Consider the following 10,000-nt stretch of genomic DNA (forward strand, 5'->3'; position numbering starts at 1 on the left):
GGCGTGGGTTAGCCAGCCAATCACACGGCCAGGCGTGGGTTAGCCAGCCAATCACGCAGCCAGGCACGGGTCAGCCAGCCAATCACGCACAGTATCACAATATCACAGAAGCAGGTGAGGATGAATAGAAAAAGTACCCATGGGGGGGGGGGACTTTAACACTCCCAGTTATTTCCGCGTGTTTCTGAAAATTCTCAGAGGTGGAGAGATGAGCTCTGCTGTGCGTGTATGTGCTCTGAGCGTGTGTGTGTGTGTGTGTGTGTGTGTGTGTGTGTGAGAGTGCGTGAGTGTGTGTGTGTGCGTGCTTGTGTGTTCGTGCGTGTGAGTGCGTGAGTGTGTGCGCGCGTGTGTGTGTAAGTGTGTGTGCGTGTGTGTGTAAGTGTGTGTGTGTGTAAGTGTGTGTGCGTGTGTGTGCGCGTGTAAGTGTGTGTAAGTGTGTGTGAGTGTGTGTGAGTGTGTGTGAGTGTGTGTGAGTGCATGTGTGAGTGCGTGCGTGAGTGTGTGCGTGAGTGTGTGCGTGTGTGTGTGTGTGAGTGTGTGTGCGTGTGTGTGCGAGTGTGTATGAGTGCGTGTGTGCGTGTGCGTGTGCGTCTGTGTGTGTGTGTGTAAGTGAGTGCGTGTGAGTGCGTGTGTGAGTGCGTGTAAGTGTGTGTGTGCGAGTGTGTGTGTGTGTGTGCGTGTGTGCGTGTGCGTGTGTGTCTGTGTGTGTGTGTGTAAGTGAGTGCGTGTGAGTGCGTGTGTGAGTGCGTGTAAGTGTGTGTGTGCGAGTGTGTGTGTGTGTGTGCGTGTGCGTCTGTGTGAGTGTGTGTGTGTGTGTGTGTGTGTAAGTGAGTGCGTGTGAGTGCGTGTGTGAGTGCGTGTAAGTGTGTGTGTGTGTGTGTGCGAGTGTGTGTGTGTGTGCGTGTGCGTCTGTGTGTGTGTGTGTGTGTGTGTGAGTGCGTGTAAGTGTGTGTGTGTGTGTGCGTCTGTGTGTGTGAGTGCGTGTGAGTGCGTGTGTGCGTGTGTGTGTGTGTAAGAGAGTGCGTGTGAGTGCGTGTGTGAGTGCGTGTAAGTGTGTGTGTGCGAGTGTGTGTGTGTGTGTGCGTCTGTGTGTGTGAGTGCGTGTGAGTGCGTGTGTGCGTGTGCGTCTGTGTGTGTGTGTGTGTGTGTGTGTGTGTGTGTGTGTGTAAGTGTGTGAGTGTGCGTGTGCGTCTGTGTGTGTGTGTGTGTGTGTGTGTGTGCGTGTGTGTGAGTGCGTGTGAGTGCGTGTAAGTGTGTGTGTGTGTGTGCGTGTGTGCGCGTAAGTGTGTGAGTGTGCGTCTGTGTGTGTGTAAGAGAGTGCGTGTGTGAGTGCGTGTAAGTGTGTGTGTGCGAGTGTGTGTGTGTGTGTGCGTCTGTGTGTGTGTAAGAGAGTGCGTGTGAGTGCGGGTTCATGTGCATGCTCTGAACGAGGACACTTACCCCTCCCCCAGCACTGACTCTTTCCAGAGCCTGTAAGGAGAGGGAGACGCAGTTAGCTGCCACAGTTAGTCTCACGCCTAACGTGTGATTGGCTGGATATGAGGGGGAAGCTCCTTACCAGGCAGGCTGACATCCTGGCATTTCGGCCGCAGAACCAGGCAAGGTCTCTCAGGTGTTTGCTCATGGGGAATCCCCATTGGCTGGTTGGGCATTCTGTGGAGACAAGGCAACATTGGGCGGAGCGTCAGGACAACAGGGGGCAGAGTGTCAGGAGGCAGGCTTTTTTCCCTTTCCCTAAAAACCATTTTTAACAAAGCCCCTATGACACTTTATATGTGAATTTAAGAAAATGGATCTGGTTCAGAACCCTTCATCACCCTGCTCCGGTCTTTAGTAGTTTTCCCTTATAAATTATTTCACAGGTTAAGGACTCACTCCTCAGCTAAACAGGCCTTCATAATGGGACGGGTCGGGGTTTGTGGGTACCTGTCGCAGACGGGTCGGGGTTTGTGGGTACCTGTCGCAGACGGGTCGGGGTTTGTGGGTACCTGTCGCAGACGGGTCGGGGTTTGTGGGTACCTGTCGCAGACGGGTCGGGGGTTTGTGGGTACCTGTCGCAGACGGGTGGGGGTTTGTGGGTACCTGTCGCAGACGGGTCGGGGTTTGTGGGTACCTGTCGCAGACGGGTCGGGGTTTGTGGGTACCTGTCGCAGACGGTTCGGGGTTTGTGGGTACCTGTCGCAGACGGGTCGGGGGTTTTTGGGTACCTGTCGCAGACGGGTCGGGGGTTTGTGGGTACCTGTCGCAGACGGGTCGGGGTTTGTGGGTACCTGTCGCAGACGGGTCGGGGGGTTTGTGGGTACCTGTCGCAGACGGGTCGGGGGTTTGTGGGTACCTGTCGCAGACGGGTCGGGGGTTTGTGGGTACCTGTCGCAGACGGGTCGGGGTTTGTGGGTACCTGTCGTAGACGGGTCGGGGGTTTGTGGGTACCTGTTGCAGACGGGTCGGGGGTTTGTGGGTACCTGTCGCAGACGGGTCGGGGTTTGTGGGTACCTGTCGTAGACGGGTCGGGGGTTTGTGGGTACCTGTTGCAGACGGGTCGGGGGTTTGTGGGTACCTGTCGCAGACGGGTCGGGGTTTGTGGGTACCTGTCGTAGACGGGTCGGGGGTTTGTGGGTACCTGTTGCAGACGGGTCGGGGGTTTGTGGGTACCTGTCGCAGACGGGTCGGGGTTTGTGGGTACCTGTCGCAGACGGGTCGGGGGTTTGTGGGTACCTGTTGCAGACGGGTCGAACTCCTCAGACAGCAGGTGGTAGCAGCAGCCCACGCTGCACACGGCCCTCAGCTCTGGCTTGGCTGTGAACATGCGCAGCGTGCTGGGAGCCAGATCCCCACACGTATGCAGGCCCACCAACAGCGCATCCTGCAGGAGGAAGCAGCGCCATTTACCCCAATTACATTACACACCACCACTTACTCCCACCCACATAACACACCACCATTTACCCCACCCACATAACACTACACACCACCATTTACCCCCCCCCCGCCCCACATAACACTACACACCACCATTTACCCCACCCACATAACACTACACACCACCATTTACCCCCCCCCCCCCCGCCCCACATAACACTACACACCACATAACACTACACACCACCATTTACTCCCACCCATATAACAGTAAACACCACACAGCAGTGTAGTATAATGGGTATGGGTAACCATAACCCATGAGTCAGGTCCTTAACCTGAGTTGCTTCAGTACATATCCAGCTGTATAAATGGAGGCAATGTGAATACTATGTACAATGTTGTATATAGTAAGCGTGCCTGTTAAATGTAATCGAACCCTAAACACATGACCATGTGTCTTTTTTTTCTCATACAGGGCGACTGGTTCTGCTTCCTAAAATGGCTGACGGTAATATCAGTGTGTATTATCACTGGGTAGGGTTAGGGTTAGGGTTAGGGTTAGGTATATCCTGACGGTAATATCAGTGTGTATTATCACTGGGTAGGAAGTGAGCTTTTTGAGCTGACAGGTGTGCACCTCCAGGTGTGTGATGATGTCACGCAGCTCCGTGTGGGCAGTGATGTAGGAGGTGAGGGGGGAGAACAGACTGTCCCTGCTGCCCCGCCCCTTCCTCTCCAGGTTCTCCCTCTTCCTCCTCTCCCTCTCCTCTGGGCTCAGCTGGGTGGGGGGTGTTCGGGGGGGCGGAATCTCCACCAGCTCCGGGGACAGCACCCCCAGGAAGGGGAAGGGGCTCTCTGGACTGGAGCTGACCGTGCCTGTGTCTGGTGACAGAGCATCGCTCACGTTCCGCTTGGGCGAGTCCTCCACAGGCGCCATGGCAACAGATGCTTCCAAGAGCATGGTCAGCGTTTCAGTGTCCTGGCCCTGGAATGGTTTAAATCCAACAACACAGTCTCCGTCTCCTTCCTGCTCAGATGGGTCTCTCTCTCTCTGTACTGGTCTCTCTTCGCTCTCTCCTCCTCGCTCAGACCTGTCTCTCTCTTCCTGTAGCTGTTCCCTCGCTCTCTGCTCTCCTCCCTGCTCAGACCTCTCTCTCTCTTCCTGTAGCTGTTCCCTTGCTCCCTGCTCTCCTCCTCGCTCAGACCTGTCTCTCTCTTCCTGTAGCTGTTCCCTCGCTCTCTGCTCTCCTCCTCGCTCAGACCTGTCTCTCTCTTCCTGTAGCTGTTCCCTTGCTCCCTGCTCTCCTCCCTGCTCAGACCTGTCTCTCTCTTCCTGTAGCTGTTCCCTCGCTCTCTGCGCTCCTCCCTGCTCAGACCGGTCTCTCTCTTCCTGTAGCTGTTCCCTCGCTCCCTGCTCTCCTCCTCGCTCAGACCTGTCTCTCTCTTCCTGTAGCTGTTCCCTCGCTCTCTGCTCTCCTCCGCTGATGGCGGTCCTAGCGTTGTGGTGTCTCTGGTACGCTCTGGAGTACTTCTGCAGCTTCCTGTTCCTCTCCTGCGCTCCGTGTGTGTTCCTGCTCGAAGAGTCGATCCCATAAACCTGCAGACCGTACTGCAGGGACAGGAAGGAGCACAGGTAGCCCTTACCTGAGCCCACGTCTATAACCTGCCACCAGGGGGAGACAGAGAGCAGGGGACGGTTAGGTTACTGATAGGAGAGTGGGGTTCCATAAACTCCTAAAATGTGAAGCTACCATCATGTCAATCACCACCTTGACTAAACCAATCAGAAGACTTTCATATCCATAGCAAAGCACTATTATTGGCTCCAAACACAGAGTAATCTGTAGCTCCGCCGACTGTGAGGTTCACAAAGCCTCTCTCGATAGTTGGAAGGTATCATTTTATTTCATGCACAAACCCCACTGCTGGTTCGGGAAAGAGGAGACATCCACCTCTCCTGAAACCCACAGTGTCAACAGATGCTTCATTTCAGTGTGACTGTGTAATTTTACACTGTTTCTAAACAGAAACTGTCCTGCACATCCAAAACAAAAACATCCCTGCATCCTCCTTCACTCAGCACACATTCTCAGTTCATTGGGGGCTTTTCCCCAAACTCAAAACAGGGATTTGAGACAGCTTCAGCAGAGAGGGCCAGACTTGCTCAGGAGCCTCACGGTCCCTGTCTACCTGAGGCCAGGAGCGGCCTCTTACCTGTCTCACTCCGCACTGCTGAGCCAGACTGGCCACCACTCCAGACAGGATCTGCACCTCGTGGGACTTCTTGGCATTCATGAATTCCTCCGGCTCCAGAGGGACGTCTGAAAGTGACATCATCACACAGGGCCGCAGCTAAGAACTCATCACACAGGGCCGCAGCTAAGAACTCATCACACAGGGCCGCAGCTAAGAACTCATCACACAGGGCCGCAGCGAAGAACTCATCACACAGGGCCCCAGCGAAGAACTCATCACACAGGGCCCCAGCGAAGAACTCATCACACAGGGCCCCAGCGAAGAACTCATCACACAGGGCCCCAGCGAAGAACTCATCACACAGGGCCGCAGCTAAGAACTCATCACACAGGGCCCCAGCTAAGAACTCATCACACAGGGCCCCAGATAAGAACTCTCAGGACCAGAATGAAACATTTAGTGACCAATTAAAAACAGTTACACCCCGTATCCTGGGCCCCCACTTAGGCCTTTACCATGTTTCACCAAAACCTGTCCATCATTTCTGTGCTTTCCTGTTTGCAGACAGGCAGACAGACAGACAGACAGAGGTAGTAGTCCCTCTCCAGTACAGTTGTAAAACTCTTGTGGATAAGATGCAATCTTCTAAATGAATACAATCCTTGCTCCCAGTCACCTCGACACAGCAGAGGCAGGAAATGCATCTTATTTGATGGAACAGTACTGCACGGCTGAAAATGAGGATTCGTTTTGATGAAACACTGTTTACCTTCTGCAGCTGGTGGGATGCTCTGGTGTCCTCGAAGTGCCTGCAGGACCTTGGGCAGCAGCACACACACCCCCAGCCCAGGCAGTGTGTGCCGTTTAGCAGCGTCAAGAAACACTGCCACGTCCACCAGTCGTTTAGTGTCATCGCAGAAACCAAAGTTGGTCCTATCCTTACCTGAGCAAGAGCATAAGTATCACTGCATCCACATCACAGCCAGGAAAAAAATTAAAGCAGTATTCATTTGGAGTTAATGTTCATGTAATCTTTTCTCCTGAATTAACAAATTCACTTTTACACCAAAATCTGAATTTGAATCGGGGTCCACCAACACTAAAGGATAACAGATTACCTCCGCGCCTCTGACAGCTCTGAGTTCTCCGATTCTCTGGCGCCACCCTCTGGTCACATTTAGAACTGAAAATGGACAACACGCTCTCGGGCGGCACCGCGATAAACTGTTCCCAAACATTACAAGTGTAGAAGTCGACTGTGTGCGCGTTGGCGATACTAAGCGAAATCTTCAAAAAGTCCCTTAATTCGTCTATTTTACCCTTGGTCAATTCCAGAGGAACATCTACTGATTCCAAAACAGACATCTTCTATGTGCCTAGGCGACAGCGTGAAAACGGTAATCTTCTCTCCCAGGCATTCGTAGTCGAAAACAGACAAACCAATTTGGAAGGCGCAAAACAGACGCCATGTTGGCTGTACCAAAAGCTCGTCAAATCCAATGACGACGTAATTGCATCGGCAACACCAAACATGACTTCGCTTTCGTCGGATTGCTCGTTTTCGTATTTTAATGTCTGAATTTAGCAAGAAACACGAAATGACGTAAATATGTTGCGACGAGGTCTCTGGAAAGAAAAAAACGTGCAGTAGGTCCTAAACTACGCAATAAAGTTACGGAATGGAACCGCTTAATAAATTTGGGAAGAATACAGGAAAACACACTGCGAAGAATATAAATCAGGGGAAAAAACAGCTGCCAGGTTTCAAGAATAAAAAGCGCAAGTGGGTTCCAGAAGGAAAAATATTCGACGGAAGTGTACAAGAAGGTACCGACACCGTTTGGCTGTTAATGAGCACTCGTAACCCAAACCTGAATTCTGAGAAGCCAGCTAGCCAATTTGTTGATCTATTCAGTAATTTCAGCCTTGGGTGTGGAGTTTTAGATAATAGCTCGGCATATTAAGTAAACTAGTGAGGGAAATAACTATTTTACTAAGAAATGCGTTGTTAATGATGCGCTATGTTTACTAATTTTAGGGTGCACACTGCGCTGGCTAAAAAGAAATGTCGCCAGTGTTTGAAATGTGGCATGGTGGGAAGATAACTGACGAATCTCGCTTTTTCAGGGCAGGGTTTTGCTTTCAAAAGGAAACAGAAAGCGCAACATGAGTACAACAAACTGCTCCTTAAGGAGAGGAGGAAAAATCCAGTTAAAACGTCATTCGAACACGGGTACCCAGAGCACCTGAAACACCTGTACCAGGCGGAAGCGGAACAGTTCAGAAAAGAGGAACAGATGAACCAACAGAGGAGGAGGAGGACTCCCGCAGCCGATGACGTTTCTCTAGAGGACACGCCCACCTCTCACGCTGCGTCCCAGTCTTCCTCCTCACCCGACCCGCCCCTTGCCCCGCCCGAGGTAGCAGAGTCCGGCAGGTAGAACACCTTTCACACCCCTGAACTTTTAAAGTACAAATGTACTACTGTGTAGTAATAATATATTCTAGCATGATTTATTTAAAGTGATGCAGTATGTACAACACAGGATTTAGAATACAAAACCTGGTTTGTAATGAGTAAGTACAGTTTCAGGCTGTGCTGTATGCAGGTATCTCTGGGCCCTGAGACTCTACATGTTTCTTGTTTATTCATAAGCATTCGTTTAACCCTCAGATTTAACCTGAGTAAGAAGAAGATGAGAAAGCTGACTTCTTATCAGAAAACAAGAGAGGAATATGAGAGAACCAAGGAGAAGCGAGCTAAAAAGAAAGAGGTAAGAGGACTTTTTTCTCCCGGTGCCGCAGTGAGAGACAGGAGGGCCGTTGAGCACTCACCTGAGCTTGTGTCCCTGTTGGTGCAGGAGGCCCTGCGGAACAAACAGCAGAGAGAGGAGGCGCTGAAGATCTACAAACAGAAGAAAATGCAGACGTACCAGATCCTGTGTAAAAAGACCAAAAAGGGCCAGCCCAATCTCAACCTGCAGATGGAGTACCTGCTTCAGAGAATCCACAATAAGACCCAAAATCAAACCAAGTGACCATCAGCCTGTGTCACCGCCACCCTGCAGGGAAACGCTGCACACACCTGGATTCAGCCAATCCCTGTGAGGTGAGACTTCACTGGAGCATGTGACTGAACACAGCACAGCCACTGGCTGGCAGGAGAGCAGAATTCAGCCCTTCGCCCGGTTGCCCAGGGAAATACTGTTTCACCACCTCTTTGCTCCAGCTGATGAATAAAACGTCTTTGAATATTTCGCATTGCTGGTTTATCTTTTGGGTTGAAATGGAAGGCATCAGAAACTGAACAAAACTGGCAATATGTAAATCAATATGGCTTTTGTGTTGTAGTACCCATGATTAAAAAATGTGAACTTGTGAATGACGTAAATGCTTTGGTTTTTACAATGTTTTAAATCCTTTAGACATTATGTTCTGCTAAACATAGTTTCTTACATTTTTATTGTGTTTATTATAGTTCTCTGTAAGTTATCAATACAGGAGTTGAACTTGCATTTTTGTGATTTCACATAACGTCTAAAATAGTTTTTCAGTGTACTTTCACTTTTTCACTTTACTTGTATACCACAAGGTGGCAGCAGACCACGAGAAACCCTGTATTGATACAGTAGTTTTACAGTAGTTTCTCAGTGCTTCCCAAATCAGGGACACAAGGTCTGAAAGTAATTGTCCTTTTAGGAATTTTTTTTAGATTACACATTTTTGACTTTCAAATAAAATTCTAAATAAGGAATGTCTTCAAAGCCAATGGATGGGATCAAACTTTTGATTAGTTGAATTTTTGTAAAACCACCCAGAACAATTCATTCAGTTCTGATCATCTATTCCAGTTGTCTGAGAGAACCAGGTGATTTTAAAAACAAACGCCAGTGCAGCGCTGAATAAGTACCTCTGATATCAGTGCTTAGTGACACTGACGTCTGCCAGCATGTCCAACTGCAGTGGGAGGCAGCTCATTTAATTCAGAAGGCTCTATAAAACTGAACACCAAGCAGGTGTGTCAATCAGAGTGGCAATTATTCCTCCATTATGTACGTATGTATGTATGTGGGTATATATATATATATATAGTTGCACCTTTTTGCATAAAGAAAGGGTACGTACATTTAAATATTGGGAAGGTATTAGAATAAGTGCAGAATACTATCCCCAAAATAGTTAATATTCAAACTTCAGTGGTTTTAAAAGAGTGGACACAGGGTATATTCTATATACATGTGCTTTTTTGAATAAGCTATTCTTCCTTAGAGGTGGATTTCCCTTTAGAAGAACATTTTATCTTCATTTTATGTCGGTATTAGCTTATTATTTTCAGGGACTGCCTGAAAAATTTATGGGCATGAAAAACTAAATATGCTAAAATGGAATCTGGCCCTAAATGTTGCACATTGGTTTGCGTAAAAGTTGGTCCATGTGCATGCGCGCATACGCCGTAATCACCAGGGTCGTGGCCAGCACCGGAATAATAAAACCTGAAAGCCAGAGAGGCGGATCGGCGGATGAAAGGACGTGCAGGCTTTGAAGTGTAGAACTGTACGAGGGCTCCATCTTTTCTGTGAAATTAATTAAGCCTGTTCACAGAATCCAGCTGCTAACACAATGCTAAAGAGCAGATTCATTCATCTCATTACGTGTGAAGGGTCCACGGACTTAATGATGCTAAACACACCAGGGACCGGGAACAATTCGCAAGCGCTTTTCTTTTTTTGTGTGAAATTGTGGTATTGTACTTTTCTGATATATTTCAGATGTGACATTGGTGTATTTCTTCTGATATAAAATGTCTCAAATTTGGCAATAACATTCATTCTCATGTGAAATATTTTTCAGATTATATACCAATCCGATATTTTTTCTGATATTTGATATATCCAATGTAACACATATACTTTCTGATATGTGACGAATTAGATTTGAAACT

General features: G+C 49.2%; 2 protein-coding genes across 2 annotated transcripts in view; one reads left to right on the top strand and one right to left on the bottom strand.

The window, feature by feature from the left end:
* Positions 1-6,525, bottom strand: part of mettl25 (methyltransferase like 25) — an 11,585-nt gene extending 5,060 nt beyond the window's left edge. The window contains exons 1-8 of the mRNA XM_035402244.1: positions 6,177-6,525; positions 5,828-6,001; positions 5,077-5,183; positions 4,229-4,525; positions 3,500-4,024; positions 2,716-2,863; positions 1,559-1,653; positions 1,441-1,470 (exon numbers count right to left, since the gene is read on the bottom strand). Coding sequence (XP_035258135.1) covers positions 1,441-1,470; positions 1,559-1,653; positions 2,716-2,863; positions 3,500-4,024; positions 4,229-4,525; positions 5,077-5,183; positions 5,828-6,001; positions 6,177-6,423 — 1,623 coding nt within the window. The 5' untranslated portion in view covers positions 6,424-6,525. The remainder of the gene's footprint in view (positions 1-1,440; positions 1,471-1,558; positions 1,654-2,715; positions 2,864-3,499; positions 4,025-4,228; positions 4,526-5,076; positions 5,184-5,827; positions 6,002-6,176) is intronic.
* Positions 6,526-6,612: 87 nt separating this feature from the next.
* Positions 6,613-8,440, top strand: ccdc59 (coiled-coil domain containing 59). The gene is made up of 4 exons (XM_035401819.1): positions 6,613-6,885; positions 7,186-7,495; positions 7,733-7,832; positions 7,920-8,440. Exons 1-4 carry the CDS (start codon positions 6,738-6,740, stop codon positions 8,094-8,096), a joined length of 735 nt encoding a protein of 244 aa, XP_035257710.1. The 5' UTR covers positions 6,613-6,737; the 3' UTR covers positions 8,097-8,440.
* The last annotated feature ends 1,560 nt before the right edge of the window (positions 8,441-10,000 follow it).

The sequence above is a fragment of the Anguilla anguilla genome, chromosome 19 (genome assembly GCF_013347855.1).
Source record: "Anguilla anguilla isolate fAngAng1 chromosome 19, fAngAng1.pri, whole genome shotgun sequence".
NCBI classification, from domain to species: Eukaryota; Metazoa; Chordata; class Actinopteri; order Anguilliformes; family Anguillidae; genus Anguilla; species Anguilla anguilla.

Excerpts from the sequence above, each read along its gene's own strand:
- ccdc59 (XM_035401819.1), top strand. The coding sequence starts at position 6,738 with ATGGAACCGCTTAATAAATTTGGGAAGAATACAGGAAAACACACTGCG. Across the intron at positions 7,496-7,732 it reads GAGGTAGCAGAGTCCGGCAG|ATTTAACCTGAGTAAGAAGA; the intron begins GTAGAACACCTT and ends TTTAACCCTCAG. Across the intron at positions 7,833-7,919 it reads AGCGAGCTAAAAAGAAAGAG|GAGGCCCTGCGGAACAAACA; the intron begins GTAAGAGGACTT and ends CTGTTGGTGCAG.